The sequence below is a fragment of the Pogoniulus pusillus genome, chromosome 8 (assembly GCF_015220805.1).
Source record: "Pogoniulus pusillus isolate bPogPus1 chromosome 8, bPogPus1.pri, whole genome shotgun sequence".
In the NCBI taxonomy this organism is placed as follows: domain Eukaryota; kingdom Metazoa; phylum Chordata; class Aves; order Piciformes; family Lybiidae; genus Pogoniulus; species Pogoniulus pusillus.
Window position 1 is genome coordinate 33,730,616 of NC_087271.1, and position 16,040 is coordinate 33,746,655.

At 38.7% G+C, this 16,040-nt stretch overlaps 2 protein-coding genes across 12 annotated transcripts in view; one reads left to right on the forward strand and one right to left on the reverse strand.

Moving 5' to 3' along the window:
* The window catches only part of FNBP1L (formin binding protein 1 like), a 56,393-nt gene extending 42,940 nt beyond the window's left edge, over nucleotides 1-13,453 (forward strand). For 4 of the 6 annotated variants that reach the window (XM_064148038.1, XM_064148036.1, XM_064148040.1 and 1 more), the window contains 7 exons: nucleotides 2,284-2,442; nucleotides 5,864-5,878; nucleotides 7,699-7,808; nucleotides 8,359-8,491; nucleotides 8,925-9,019; nucleotides 9,485-9,633; nucleotides 10,021-10,385. In XM_064148038.1, coding sequence (XP_064004108.1) covers nucleotides 2,284-2,442; nucleotides 5,864-5,878; nucleotides 7,699-7,808; nucleotides 8,359-8,491; nucleotides 8,925-9,019; nucleotides 9,485-9,633; nucleotides 10,021-10,199 — 840 coding nt within the window. In that variant the 3' untranslated portion in view covers nucleotides 10,200-10,385. Of the gene's footprint in view, nucleotides 1-2,283; nucleotides 2,443-5,863; nucleotides 5,879-7,698; nucleotides 7,809-8,358; nucleotides 8,492-8,924; nucleotides 9,020-9,484; nucleotides 9,634-10,020; nucleotides 10,386-11,204 lie in introns of those variants that run through there. The other 2 variants (XM_064148037.1, XM_064148041.1) reach the window with 2 other exon arrangements.
* Nucleotides 13,454-13,853: 400 nt separating this feature from the next.
* BCAR3 (BCAR3 adaptor protein, NSP family member) overlaps nucleotides 13,854-16,040 on the reverse strand; it is a 98,067-nt gene continuing 95,880 nt past the window's right edge. For 5 of the 6 annotated variants that reach the window (XM_064148031.1, XM_064148032.1, XM_064148035.1 and 2 more), the window contains 2 exons: nucleotides 15,534-15,737; nucleotides 13,854-14,749 (listed from right to left, as the gene is read on the reverse strand). In XM_064148031.1, coding sequence (XP_064004101.1) covers nucleotides 14,562-14,749; nucleotides 15,534-15,737 — 392 coding nt within the window. In that variant the 3' untranslated portion in view covers nucleotides 13,854-14,561. The remainder of the gene's footprint in view (nucleotides 14,750-15,533; nucleotides 15,738-16,040) is intronic. The other variant, XM_064148034.1, reaches the window with a different exon arrangement.

The window sequence follows — 16,040 nt, forward strand, 5'->3', positions numbered from 1 at the left end:
AAGTAGTTACTTGATAGCAGTAGCTTCCCATTTCTGTAACACTTCAAAGTTTCTATAAAGACTTTTTCTGCAGTTGCATAGAAAAGGTGATAATTATGCATGTACAAATAAGGGGAGGGAGGAATATGCTTTGGAATTGGGCAGACTTGAGAACCCCTTCTAAATGTCACATTTTATTGCTGTGTGTATATGGAGATGTTACATATTTTTATGTCTGCTGCTAGTTTTGAAAATTGATGAGGTTTATCTGAAAACACCTCAGTACTAAAGCTTAATTTTGAAGATCCATACAGGTGATGCCCCAGAAGAAATACTACTGTGGATTAAGTGAAAATATTCCTTATGCAAAACAAAATTGAAAGCAGAAAAATTGAGGTTTGATTAACTGTTTCTGTGCCCCATACAGAGTACAATGAATGCATTAGCTATGTAAGTGAATAATGAAGCATATATATATAAATTTACATTTTGTGCTAGGTCTTCATTTAATATCAATGACTAATTGTAATTATTCTTGGAAGTTCCTATGAAGTTATTTTAATGCTCTGAGTCAGTTTCTGCCATTTATTGTAGGAATCTATTCTTGGAGCTTGATAGTGGTAGGATTTATTTTCCAGTTAATAGGATTCCAAGAAAACTGATCTTTATGGAAAAGATACAGCTCATTCTTTATTTCCTCCTCAGTATATTACTTACCTGTAGCTGTGTGTTAAAGTGAAAATACATTCTATAATTAAGCATCATTAAAATGCATTAATGCATTAGTGTATTTGTTGCATTTGGCTGAAGATGTGGCTGAGATTCAGCCTGTTCTGAATTTGGATCATGATTAGCAGTTCTACAACCAAACATCTTTCCAAGAATTTTGGAGAGAGAAGCTATGAAAATGTGTATTGGTTTACAGTCTGGACCTTGGCATTTTCTGTAGTTATAAGAAATAACTTGATGAGAGCTAAAGAAGATGGACAGGACTTGCCCTACTCCTCCCCAGTCATTTCACTTTGTATGTAGCATAAGATGAGGGGTAATGGGTTTAAACTAGAAGAGGGAAGATTCAAACGAGATGTTAGGGAAGGAGTCTGTCTAGTGAGCGTGATGAGACACTGGCACTGGTTGCCCAGAGAGGCTGTGGATGCTCCCTCCCTGGAGGTGTTCAAGGCTGAGTTGGATGAGGGCTTGAGTGACTTGTTCTAGTGGGAGATGTCCCTGCCTATGGCTCGGGGTTGGAACTGGATGATCTTTGAGGTCCCTTCCAATCTAAACTATTCTATCATTCAGAGAGTCAGCCTTACTATTTTCTGTGCAGAATCACAGGTACATGCATGTGTGCATAATGCATTTCTTCCTCAAGGACCTGGAGGAAATGGAAGATTATGAACCTTCAGTTTTGTAGCTTTTTAGGGGAAGGACGGAGGGACCATCTACAAAATGCCACCTAGGAGCAGTATTCCTACCAGGAAATACAAATTTAATTCCAAATACTATTTACAGATTTTAAAAGATACTCTTAAATTAGCTCATATAAAAGATGATGCTGATTACTGTAGCTGGAGTATTCATGGTAGTCTTTCAGCCTTCATTTAGCTGAAACTTTGTCTGGTCTTGGCTTCCAGATATGCATTTACCTAATTTCGATGTAGTTAAAGCCACAAAAATCTTTTGGAAAAAGAATGAGTTGTGCTGCAGTGGAAATTGTATACACAAGTTGAACTGAGAAAAAGTAGCAGAGGCTTGAGAGAGAAAAAACGAGAAGGAATTTGAAAAAAAGGAGAGGAAGAAAGTGGCAGAAGTTCTGGTGATGGTATTCAGAATGCCAAGCAGCCATTTTGTCAGCCCAGCTCAAGTAAGGACCTGGAGGATAATTTTAGTTTGTTGTTCTTTAGGTGTTGTTCTTTAGCTCTAGTTTTGCTTGCTGGGTAGGGTACTTCAGAATGTAGGAAGAAACAATTAGCTGGAATGGACAAGCTTCCAGAATGGATGTAACTGAGGTTGGGCAAAGCAGAATTCCTATTTAAGACAAAAAAAACCCAGGCATCTTTTGGAAGAGTTGAGTGTGGAGCTTTTTTGAATGTTCCTTCATTCTCTGCACCAGCCTGTAACTGAGGATCAATTCATGTCAGAAACCTTTTAAAAAGCAATGCAGTTAATCGTGTAAATGTATCTGGAGTGTTACAAGCTGTTTCTGTGTTGAATGGAAATTCTATTTTTTGTAAGACAGAATTTTCATTTTACAATCACTTTGAACATTTGGCTTATTTATTGCTTTCTTTATTTCCACATTAGCCACAATCCCCTCCCCTAACCCCTACTAGTTTATATACATCCAGTACTTCTAATGGGTCCCAGTATCCCATATTCTCCATTGAACCAGTGCATTATTGCATGAGTGACATAAAAACAGGGAAGCCCAGAATTCCTTCTTTCAGAAGCCTCAAAAGAGGGGTAAGTTTGATAACAAGTTCAAATGCATGATGGGCTATGAACAGTGTGTTTGTGATGTGGCTTTTCTAATGCTCTTCACCCTCATTATAAGGCTTACTTTGTTAAAAGTAACACTTCAGCAATAGGTCACTGTTAGGATACTTTGTTTCACATTGTACAGAAGTTACCAGTAGGTTAAAAGTAAAACAAAGTAGAAATGCTGTTCGTGGCATTCCAAATACTTGTGCCTAAAAGGAGGTGTTATAAAGAGGGTGCTCCAGCATGTGTTTGATACTTTCCTTCATTGTTGTTCACATTCACAAATGTTTTCCTACCATCATGTAACATATTTTTGCAGTAATTTATCATTGGGTATATCACCACAGAAAACACCTGACAGGTCAGATGTCTTACTTGATTGTAATTGAAATAACAGTAGTTGATTGTCACTGAACCAAGAAGGGAAAAATCACATTCCTTTTGTATCTAAATGCTACAGCACCTGATGCTTGCAGATGCCAAAAATACTGATTTTTTTAAAAAACATTATCTTTTAATGCATTTTCTGATTAATTAATTGTTCTTGTTTGTCCAAAGTTCTTTTCAGTAAAACTATTGAAAAATTACTACTAAATCCCATTTTGAGAGCTATCAGTTTGTAGTGCTTCTAATTTATTTTGCAAACAGAATTTGTTTGCAAGTCAAGAAGAGAAAAATGTTAAGTGGTTTCCTCGTAACATTTATAGTGCTAGTGATAAATGTACTGGCACTTTACCGTTGATGTCAGCAGTGTAAGTGTATTTTATGGCACTTACTGATCCAAGTAATGACATCATTTGATGCATTGCATTACATATTCATGAGTTTATGATACTCGAAAGCAATATTGTCTTAAGTGCTCCAAGAATGGTTGACTGCTGCTGACATGATGTGGAGACAATGCTGCATTGCAGTTAAGTTAGGATTTAGAAGGTCCCTTACTGTCATTTTGAAATACAGTGAGTTACACCTAAGATATGCCACAGCATTAGTTAAAGTAAGTTTTATTTCAGGGCCCAGGATACTGTTTCTACCACCAAAAATCATGGTGGTCCTCTTTAAATATTCCATAGAAGACAATTTCTCCTTTTCCTAAGTCACTTAAATCGTACTTGGTTCTGGTCAGGAAATTAGTGTTCCTTCTTCAGTACTTGATGAGGAACTAACTGGATTAGACAGCAGTTGAAATGGCAACATCTTGATTACATCTCCTTTCAATTATCACTAAATGTATTGACTCCTGGTTTACAATATTGGTAGTTTTAGAACCTCTTCCTGAAGCAAAAGATAATTTCCTAACAACAACAGAATGTTAATGTAAAAGGATACTTTTTTCCCCTCTAAATTCTTATATCTCACTGATCCTGTTGTAAAAGTGAATGTATTCAACATGCAATACTATTCCACAAAAACTAGCAAGGGCCACAAGTATCCTACAAAGCTGGATTAACTTGAGTGCCTCCCAGTACTAAATAACTAATCTCTGTAAATCTTCAGAATGAACATTGAATTATTTTTCAATGTTTTGAAATTCCTGGCAAGCATTTTGACAGACCTCATATTACCATGTGCTCAGTGTCTTTTCAACTTAGATGTAAACTGTAGTTCTAAGAGATTTTTGAAGTCTCATTGATCAGTGTTGTATTTATAACACATCTTGATTCAGTGCTTAAGAGTTGTTAGTTGCCTTTCACATTTTTGTCTCTGCTAAATGTTGTCTGGTGGTACTGACATACAGAACTACTGAATGCTACTTAATTTGCTTCTGCTTCTACCAAGATGCATCCTCGAGCTGATGTACACCAGATAGGAAGCACATAGTTGATTTTGTTTAACGTGCCCTGTACAAGAGTTCCCTCAAGCACTGGAGATCACAAAACCAGACTGCCCTTGTTCCCTGCCTCGTGCATTAGATTTGTCTATTGTGCAGTATAGCAAAGGAAGCAAACAGTAGCTGCAGAAAAGGTTATTGAACAGTCTTAAAGCAGGTTGCACTATCTTATGCTTAATTAGTGCTGCTGGTGCCGCTGTTTATTATCTGTTGAAAGCATAACACTTCCAGTTAGAGGTTCTGAGAGGTCTTTGCTCAGTGCCACTTGATATATGTTCCCAGTGTTGAAAGGGTGGCAACAAAAAAGATGGAGATTCCTTTTCTCAAGGAATTCCACTGGAAAGATGAGGGATAACGGGCCCAAGTTACTCCTGGGGAGATTCGTATTGGACACAAGAGGAGGCTTTTTTACAGTGAGGACAGTCAGACATTGCAGTAATGTCTCCAGGGAGATGGTGAATTCCCTGACATTGGAGACTTTTAAGATGTAGCTGGAGAGGGTGGTGGGCCATCCTGTCTAGGCTGTGCTTTTGCCAAGAGAGGTTGGATCAGATGATCCTTGAGGTCCCTTCTAACCTGACATGCTATGATAGATGCATTGTCAACAGTGATATGTAGCTCTTCTATGTGTTTTTGTGGAAGGCTCTCTCTAATATTGAATAAAAAATGTAGTTTGGAGCTGGTTTACATCTTTGGACTTCATTGAGGTTTCTACCGTTTCATTTGTACAGGTGTTTTACTTTCCTCATGCTAGAAATTCTCATTTTGTGTGCCCCAGCTGATGGCCTTAACATTTGCTTAGGGTTATAAATTGTCAGAGGCATAGATGTTCTAAGTTGCTTGGCCCTTCTCTGGAAGGGGTTGTCCAATGTCATGGGAAAGCATGGTAGATCTTCAAAACGCTGTGGATAATGATATGACACCTGGCATCCCATGTTTCATTTGCTTCCTCCAAGGGTAAAGTCTTAACTCTTCAAACGTCTTGATTTTTATCGAGACTGAAACATTTCTAGGATAGCAGCAACTGCTCAGGTTTTCAGAAAGTAAAATCATTAACTTTTAAACATGAAAAAGGTCTTCACATACTGTAGCTCTACTGCAATAATGAAGCAAAAATACTCTAAACACTACTCTTGTAGAAGTGATGGTAGCGGATCGTTAGCTATAATTATTTGCATATGGCTGACCAGTCCTTCATCATCATCAAGTTCTGCTATTTTGTGCAGTGCTGTGTGCTTGTTTCTTCTACAATAGAAGCTCTTTAGCTTATCAGTCAAAACACTAAAATTCAGAAGTAGTTTAATGAAGTTGTGTGTTTAGAATCTTGTAAGTTACACTACCCATTATCACGTCGTGCATTTTCGTATGCATAATTCTTAAAGCAGGAGTGCATCTCTGATGGTTGCTTTTTGCATTATTTGTGCTCATAGGAAAATGGGGGGAGGTGATAAAATTATAGTCCTCAAGTAATATTTGGAAGATAAATATTTTTAGACATGAATAATTTTTTGTAAGTGGTTATTGCATGTGAATAATTTCCCCTTTCTTTCTGCTTTCAACTGAACTGAGCAGTGGTCGGTGAAGACGGTAAGCCCGTGTGCTGATCTGTCTGCTGTACTTCTGCTAGACAGCATGGAAGTAATCTTTTCAGAGTGTTTCCATATCATAAGTGCTTTAAGTCAGGTGCTGAAATACATCTTCAGATTTCCCACTCATGCACAGTCTCCTTAATCATCCCTGCCTACTGTAAGATAATGGGATTGTAATCTGGCTGCAGTAAAAGCTGTGATTTTTGAATTTAGGGTTCACCAGCATTCATGAGTTGGTAATTGCAATATTGGTGGTGTCTCTTTGTCAGGAAATTTGTTAAAGCCACATAAAAATAGATACATGGAGAGATGATAAAGCTTGTGTAAAGGAAAAATGTTGAATACTGCAAAATCCACTCTTTTCAATTGAACAAAGAAATTGCAGGAAAGGTGATCTTTTGCACTTAAGAATATTACAAAAGCTGTTATATTAACTGAAAACCACACCTTAATGTTGTTGTTTTGCAGAATAAATCACTAAAAGCCCACAAAACTACTCCTCTTAGGATTATTGCTGCAGGATACTCTGGTTTAAACTGACCTCTAAAGAAGAATGATACAGAGAATGTGATTGTCTTTTTCTTTCTTTTGTAGTGTGTAAAAGCACCAGAAACGTTGTTAATTCCTTTTTTCTCTCCAGAAAGAAACAGTTCTGCATCATATCTTGTTTTAGTCTCCCTCCTTTTATGGTGTCTTGTATTCTCTTCTTAAAAAGTAGTGAGTTTATAATTTTACAAGTGCAAAAGAAACAAGAAGTTGAGGGACAAGAAGATCTTAGAAGAGGGTATGAAAAGCTTGGCACCTGACCCTGAGGCTGCTTGTGTCAAGGATCAAGTTTCTGTCAAGTTTCTTCTTGACAGAAGAAATGTTTTCCAGTTCGGCAGGCCTCTGTGGAGGGTTACTGTTATGACAAGTGAATTTCTTGTGCTAAAACAAACTCTTTTAGGCAGCCAGGACACAAAGTAACTTAACTTTCTGTCAACATTGTCAGTGTCTGTCACCCTGAGGGGGAAGAGTTTACACAACCAATCACAAGATCCACAAAGCTATCTTCCCTTGTTTTGCAGACCCAAGCCCTTCACTCCTCTTGGTAATCTTGGCTCAAGTCTGCTATCCAACCTTGCAGCTCTGGGCTCATAACAATAGGTAGTCTTAAGCTTTAAGCAATAAATAGATAAATTTGGAAAGAGGAGCTTTTCCCTCCCTGAAATGTACTTTTTTAAGTGACCTGGACTAATTGAGTTGTTGATTCAGATTAAGAAATTTAAGTTGAAATTCTGACATGCAAAAGGCTTTTTATGTACATGCTCCATGAACTCACTGTACTTGAGGTGAAAACATCAATACTTTTGATATTTTTTCTAGCAAGATTGTTGAATTTCCAGAAGCAAACTGTATTAGTACTTTGGAATGAAGGTCCAAAATACAGTTATTTTGATAGCATCCAGATTGTCATGAAACAGACATGCCAGAAAAAGAATCAATTCTATAGTTATTATTACCCAATTTAGTGTTCTTTCAGACTGACATAACTCTGTAGTAATTAATTCTGTCCTTTCTAAATCTGCTTTAAGTGCAGTGGCTGTAGGAGGACATACATGCCTTGGCTTTTCAGAAGAACAATACTGCCTCTGTAAGCCAACTGTTAGAGAAGGCAGAAAGAACCTTGAATGAGGGACTAGGATGTAGCAGCAAGAACATGTCGAGTTGTTAAGAAAGGCCATCCTGCTTCCAGCAAGCACTGTCCGTGTGTGGGTATGTCAGTGCAGCTCTCCAGATCTGTGCCTGTTACTTGTTTAATGATAATTGTGCTTGCAGGGCCCTGCACAGGAAGACTTCAGCCATCTCCCTCCAGAACAAAGACGCAAGAAACTGCAACAGAGAATTGATGAACTTAACAGAGAACTACAGAAGGAAACAGACCAAAAGTGAATGCAATTTTTTAGTTTTGTAATGGGTCTCTCTCTCTTTCAAAGTCCTCTACCTAAGCCAACAGTGCTCAGAAGCTAGGAGAGAATACGCTAGCCCAGGCTACTACAAAACATGAGTCAGTTCATGGTTTATTGCATGCAGGTTCTGTTAGAGTTGCTTCCTTCTTTACTATAATACACATCTTGATCCTAACATTGCACAGGAAAAGCACACACAAAAAATAAAGCAGTGTATATCTCTGTTGAGCCAGAGAGATGCAAATTGGTGTGTTAAGAAAATGTTCATGCTTAAGAAGTTGTGCATAGGAACAATACAGGAAACAGTACGGAGTCTGGATAGAGAAGAGTTGACAGTTGGAGAAGGGCTGGAAAGTGCTAAGGTGACAGAATGGGAAAAAGATTTGCCAGGGGTCCAGCAGTTCCTCACGTTTGTGCTTAGCATTTCATTGTGGGTCAGGGTCTCTGCACATAAATGTTATTTTCACTTTCAATGAATCTGCACTGATGTATGTAATTTTTCTAATGACTGTTGGGTTTTTGTTTTTAGAGATGCCCTCATCAAGATGAAGGATGTTTATGAAAAAAATCCCCAGATGGGCGATCCAGGCAGTTTGCAACCCAAGTTAACTGAGACTATGAGCAACATGGACCGACTTCGGATGGAAATACACAAGAATGAGGTTAGACTCTAAAACACGAACGAGTGGTAAAATCACGTTTGCTTCATGGGTTGTAGCTGTAACACCCAAAAAAGCTACTTTATTTCAGAAAGAGCTATTTGGTTGTTTGGGTACCATACACTCCTCTATCTAGAACAAGGATGTACACTGTAAAGTGTTTAGACAAGTTTCTTTTTAACTACTTAGAAATTCATCTGTGGTTAAAGATTTTTTTCTTTCCTTAGGACTACTGGAGACTGTAAGTTAAATATGGGCTTGTCTTAGGTCTTTTCTAACCTTGATGTTCTCATGAGGAATAGGTTCATGCTTCAATCTCTTTGTGTCTGTGTAAAGTACACTGTTTTCAGTTAAGTGCCTTTGTTAAACGGTGTTTGTTTATTTAGCATCGAGTTTTCTTTGACACAACTATTTGTTTTGGTTTTTTTTTCCCAAGGCCTGGCTTTCTGAAGTTGAAGGTAAAGTAGCAGCCAGAAGCGACAGGCGGCACAGCAGTGACATCAACCACCTTGTAACACAGGGCAGAGAGAGGTCACTATTCTATGTCTACTGCTTTTTTTATCCTGTGCTAGAACCAGTACTTCTGTTTGATAGTTAAACAGTAGGCAATGATTGTCATTTATCCTCTGAAAGTTTATGTCTTTCCAAAGGAAAATCATGTGGCTCTGAATTCTAGAGGGCATTATGTCATTATGGTAGCATAAGAAATAGTTAATCAAAGCACTCCTTAAACAGCAGTGTCTTGTAAAGCTATCTTACTCCACTGAATAAGGCTCACCACTTTTGCATGTTCTGTACAGAATGTGTTTGGTTTTGCAGCAGAATTCAGTGCTAGCCTTTGTCACATCAGTGTTTTCAAAACATTCACATTCAGCAATAAATACAAAACATGCTAACAGTCATTCCCAGGGCGATTCTGTGATGCACATATGTTCTGAGTTGTAGAGCTAAAACCTCTCAATTCTGTGTCCTCACACTCCAATCATTGCATTGCAGCCCTGAAGGGAGTTACACAGATGATGCAAATCAGGAAGTTCGAGGCCCACCACAGCAGCATGCACATCCAAATGAGTTTGATGATGAGTTTGAAGACGATGACCCTTTACCAGCTATAGGACACTGCAAGGCAATATATCCCTTTGATGGTAAGGTTAACAACGTGCACTGTGATTCCTTGGCTGTAAGGCATGGATTGTTTGTCAGTAGAGAAGACAGGCAGAAGGATTCAAAATAAATGAATTGTATGAGCAACTCATTGCTTACAGAATCAGTGGAAGTGTTTTCTACATCTCTTTAATTCATGAGGAGTAATTTTGTATTGTTTCAAGATAAATATTAGCATGGCTATTAGCAAATGTCAGCTTTAGAAATGGCTGCAGGGTTTTATCTGTAAGCCTGTTTGACTCTATGTTCTCTTGTGCAGATTTCTGCTTCTTCCTGTTTATGTCATCTGGAAGCTATGTCCTGGGAAAAAGATGACTTGAAATTCTGTCTGAATACTGAAAAGCTTCTTTGCCTCTCGTTTTTCTCAGGTCACAACGAAGGCACTCTAGCAATGAAAGAAGGGGAAATTTTGTACATTATTGAGGAGGACAAAGGAGATGGGTGGACAAGAGCTCGAAGACATAACGGAGAGGAAGGCTATGTGCCAACATCATATATAGATGTAACGCTAGAGAAAAACAGCAAAGGTGCAGTAACCTATATCTAACAATAAACTGGCAGCTTTCAGTTGCACATTCCCTAGGGAAAATGGTGGAAAACAGTAAGTTTTGCACAGTTTCATGGAAAGCAGAATACCCAGAAGTCAGCAATGGTCTGTTGTTTGCAATGTGAGTTTGCTACAGATATTTGAGAGGCGACCACATTAAATAAAGCATCTTACTCTGGTCTGTAATTTCGACCACTGTCTTCTGCTTTAACTGATCTACCATTCCTGCTTTACGAAGCACTAAATCAAATTGAACTGAAAAAGATCAGGATGCCTGCTTGCTCCCTAGAAAACTAAAAAATTACCTGGTTTTAAAATTCTCTTAAGATTTACTGTCCCTGCTTTTATGACTTAAGCTCTACACTTAAAACAGAGGAATTTTCCTGTAATAACTAACAATTCCATGACTGAAAATTATTAATTTCCTTCCTTAGAAAATACTTGGCAGCTTTCACTTCTTAAACAGGAAAATGTTTTCTCATTCTGAAAGCATAACAAAAATACTCAGGAAAAAACATGACTTAGGACAGAAAGTCCACTGACCTGCCTCTTGCCTTCCTTTTCAGTCCTTGTAATGTAGAACGTTGCCTATTGGACACAGCTTCATTGTTTTAACCCTAGACACCTTGAACAAACAAATGGAGACTACACATAATGCTTGATGTCTTACTGCAACTTCTCCTGAAAAGGGAGTGATTTTATGTTCTCAATCTGTGCCTGTCTTTAAACTGAATCGTGTTTAGATTGAAATCAAGGTCTTAAATGTACAGTAGTTCCCTCACCCTTATATCACTGAGGATTGGAAACTACATTGCACTACTTGATTACGAGAACTAAAACAGCCGCTGTAAAAGCTGTGGCTTGTACTTGTGATAAGAGTTTGTGGAATTAAGTACAAGGCTAATGTCTAGCCAGTGAGAATGGCCTGTTAGAACTGAGCACGCTTCTCTGTCTTCTAAAGGCCTTCAGTAACTTTGTTCTTTTCTTTTTCCTCTTGGACTGCAGGTTCCTGAAGCGGGTTTCTGAGAAAATGGGCGAGATCTTGAAGGAGGTTACATGCAGCTGCTGGGGGGGTGTTGGGGGGTGGGGTACTAGACTGGGAAGCCCAAGGGGAAAAGCTAGTTGCATGAATGCATGCAGACATACATTTAGTCACTAACATCTTAGCATCTCCATACATATAGGTAAGGATATACTACAAATTATTTCATTTGTGCAGAAAAAGAGTTCCATTACCAGAATAAAAAGGCTACTGCTCCTAAAATTGCTTTCTTTTCATTGTCCTAGGTTGTCCCAGAGGCACAAACTGTACTTTAGCTTATTCTTTAGCTTGTGCTATGTTTTGGTTATCTGAGTTATGCTCCTTGCCAGCCCATTTTAATTGGCAATCATTTAGATATGTCAGTTATCAGTCTGCCTGGGCCACCTCCATGCTCATCATTAACCTCCTCCTGCATGCCTAGGGAGAGTCAGGCATGTTAGCATAACACTTTGCCATCATTGCTTGTCTTACTTTGTAACAAATAATTTTCTTCAAATACCTTCAGTGCTACAGTTTCATCCCAGTATCCATGTATGCTGCTATAACTATACCACTGCAACCATCATTACATTCCAGTTTTTGGCATAACTGATAAGAGACCACAATGTCTTTGTGTTGGTTTGGGGGAACGACACATCTCAGCTCTAGCCTACAATGCAATCAAGAGAAACTCCTGGAAGTGTGGTCCATCTTCAGCACTTCAGTAACCTGTTGTGAGCACTGAAAACCTGGAACACCACTGCAAGCTAATGACTGTTTTCCAAGAAGTCAACCACTTGCCATTCAAATGCTGCCTTAAACTAGAGAGTGCCTAAATCTGTTGTTTGCCAACACTACCACTGACAGTATCCCACAAAGGGCTTTGCGTCTCAGCTCTTTCGACAGTGCTGCAGCTGCTGAGGTAGGTGTTTTCTAGAGCTCTACTTTACTGGATCCATGGTGCATCATGACTTTTATACATTGAAATGTCTCTCTCTTCATTTGACTTTAATATTTTTTTAAAAGATTTTTATGGAAACTGTCTTTTAGTTTTTCACTACGAAGTTACGATTCTAATTACCGCAGTGCTAGTCCATTTCCAGGTGATGCTTCATTGTATGGACCAGTTGAAATTTGAGTGATAGACTTCATAATGATCTATGTGCACTTTTACTTGTAAACAATTGAAATTTGGATATGTTTATATGTGTAAATATAGTTGTCTGCAGTGCCCCTATTGCTTTGTTGTCTTGCCTCCCATTTGTGGTTCTATTAATAAACAGATCATACCTGATTTGGTAGGGTGATAGGAATTAGACTAGAGATGGTGGGGGGAGGGATACTTGTATCCAAGCAAGCTTGTCAAGCCAGCCACCTGCTGTTTGGGGAATTGAAATAATCATCAAAACATCCTGTTTTTCTGGGGTCTGAAGCAATATTTGGATGCAGCAGTGCTGGATTCTTTTTAATTTCAGTGTTATTAGGAAGTGTACTACCAGTAAAAGCGACTTTGAGTGACTTGTGTAGAGGTTTATTCCTTTTGTTATGTATACCACTATTACACAGCTTGACCTAGTGTATTATGGGGGCTATTAAACTCTAAAGTTTAGATTTTTGGAGCTTGTATACAGCGTTATTTATATAATAATGTGACATTACTCAATACTGACAAAACTACTTAGGTAGTTTTTTGGGTTTGAGGGGTTTGGGTGGTTTGTTGGGGGTTCTGTGGGGTTTGTTTTGGTTTTTTGTTTTTCCTTTTGAAGTCTAGTGTGTTTTTTTTTAAATTTTAAAGTTGGAGAAAAGGAGGAAATGTGATTTGTGTATTTTCTGCTAAAGGGTCTGTGGTTTGCCTGGCTAACAGCCTTGCAGGTCAGTAATAACACTTCCTGGTAAAGGACTAAATGTTCTTTTCACGCTACTGTTTGTTTTTCTAAAACCAGGATTTGCTTCCTTTGGAGGCAGGTTGTTTTCACGAGGGATAGTGCAACTTGTATGAGGGTTATTAAACATAGCAAAAAAAAAAACCATTTGTACTTGCACAGCTAGTTATAAATCACTTCTAAAATTCTGAACGTGAGTTGTCTGAAAGAATCTTACCTTTTCCAGTACTTTTTAATCCTTTCTCGTGCACATGTTGATTTCCTAAATGTTAAATGCTTTGTTTAAAAATAGTGTTCTCTGTTGAGAATATTTTCATGGAATAAAAAAAATCTTTTCATGGTCTAAGGAATTAGCTTCCCCATTTGTCTTCTGTTCAGATGGACAGGGATGCTTTTAGCATAAGGCCTGCAACCTCACCTTGTGGTGGTAGAACCTCTGCTATGACTGTAGAAGGGAGGTGGGAACAGTTAATACCGATTGTGTTGTTAGCATATTCAAATACTTGAACATGTTATAAATAGTGTTTCCCTCCAGCAACAGGCTCACCGACCATGAGCACATGTAGCTCTAACCAGAGTTCTTGATAACAAACTGATACAACTTCTAAAGGCTTACACACCAGTTCTCTATGTGGCAAAGTAGAACTCGCTGCAAAAGTGCCATCTATAAAACACCTTTTGCCTTAACTCCCTGTGAAAAGTGCTAACAGTTTGTGCTTTGCCTTCATCCCAGAAAGAAAACAAAACCCAACTACTTACCGAAGTGATTCACCTCAGCAAATGAAGCAAGTTTAATGTATACATACACCCACATTTACTCATATCTGAAAGCATTTGAGTTATCTGGATTGTTTGTCCTTGCCAGCTCATCATTCATTCCTGGCAGTGTTGCTCTTGTGCAGGCTCCAGCAAAAGCCAAAGTACTACAGCTGCTGTCTTAACAAAAAAAGTTGTCTCACTCCATACACCACTATTTTTCTACTTTCATAGGCACGGTGATATTTGAGCCCTCTGATAATTTCTGTGATCTGGAAATAAGCAAATTATTTTGCATAAAGATATACTTTAATTCACAATTCTATGTACATTAGTTTAATATTCATTAAAGGAATATTATACACCACCTTTCTGCAATGTCACATACTTAATCTATCATTTTATTTACACTGTTTGCTTCAGTTTAATATTAAGATACCAGTGCCCTTACTCCTAGGCAGTATAAGGCATCACAGCTCTGGGGAAATGGAAAAAGCTGTCAGACTATCTTGCAGGGCTTACTAACTGACTTGGTGACACAGCAAATAAATAATTGGTTTAAGAAATCAGTAGTTTTAAAACAAGTGTGCAGTTAAAAGTTCTAAACTTCCTGCGAAAGGCAAGAAGTTTGTGCAGTATCAAGTTGCCAAAAACCAGTTAAGGTTATTTCAAGTATATAAATTAAACAGTGTCTACAGACTCTTATATACTTAGTTGTTCCACCAGCTTCAGAGCAGGAGGTTCCAGTTTTCTTGAAAGTGCGGTTAAAATCTGGCTGAATTTCTCGTATCTTTCGTTTTGATTAACTTGTGCTCCTTTGCTGCCCCAGAGCAATCTCATTTGAAATTCTGTCTTGAAGATTTCACTCATCTCTTCATCTGGCTGGAAACCTTGGGAATAAAAAGAACCCCACAGTATCACCATCAGGCAAGTTCTTGATTTGGAAGAAGTGGCTTTTAATCTGTGTTCCCTCCACGAAAGATAAGCTTTAGTGTGCTGCTTTCCTTTTGCACAATGAGTTTGACAAGCTAGTGCAACAGTGAAAGTCTTTTCCATCTGTGACATTTGGACAGCACACAAATGGCTCTAAGGGTAGGCTATCCTTTGCTCAATTCTAACGGACAAGCATTGTCACATTCTAACCTTAAACGTAATTAGTGATGTGTACTTGCTGCCCCCACAAATAGTTCTATTTCTCCCCTCTCCCTCAGCGTTTTTGTACTGCAGGTTTAAAATACAAGGTTGCATTGTTAACCTGTTGCTGCTTTCTGGATGCAGGTGGTAAAGAATCTTCTTATGAGGGGTGGTGTTTAAAATTCCTCCTCTGATTTATTTCAAATATAACTGTACAGAAGAGAGGAAGTTACCCTCAGCCCTTAGTGTGCTTCTGTGCAGTTCCTGGGGGGTCTGCATCTTAAGTCATGAGAACTTCTGCATATGTTCAGTAAAAAGGGCACAGTCTTTTGCTTACTGGAGAACTGCTCTAATGGTGAGCTTTTAAACAAACTGAGATACTTGCAAGACATTTGCTACTATCTCAGCTTCCATGGAAGAGGAGAAAAATTTTGTTCCCTGACTTTCTAGTGGCACTTGAGCAAGAGCCCATAGCCTTCAGAATGTGCAACCCTGACGTTTTGTTGATGCATGGCAGTTTCTCTTGCCAGTGCTGCCTACCTTCCAGCACACGTTCTGCAGTCGAGCGGTACATGGCTGCGTTCTGTGCTATCTGACGAGCAGTAGCCAAGTGTTTGAGCATTATTTCACAGCTTTGGTCGTTGCTTTCCCACACGTCCACGCCTTCGAAAACAACAGCTTGTCGTTCCATCAAGGTAATGAGAGGCATTAGGAGTGGCACTGTTACGGTGTTCTGTGGAGCGGCTGGGACAGAAAGTAACAAACAAAGCCCATGGTCAGACCTGCTGTAGCAGATAATACCTTCCTCATGTGGCAGACTTTCTAACTGCAATATTCTTTTCACAGTTTCTGCTCCACGAAGAGGGAGAGTGGGTTTAGGCAGAGTGTTACATTCTGCATGGATGCATGCACACACTGATGTTCGTTTGGCAGACTTTGTCCTCTATTTCATTGTCTTTATACTGCATTATACAAGTTCAGTCACCTAAACACTGGGTGCACAGCTATCAAAACAGCAGCTGCCTCATTTCCCCACACAGGAAATCA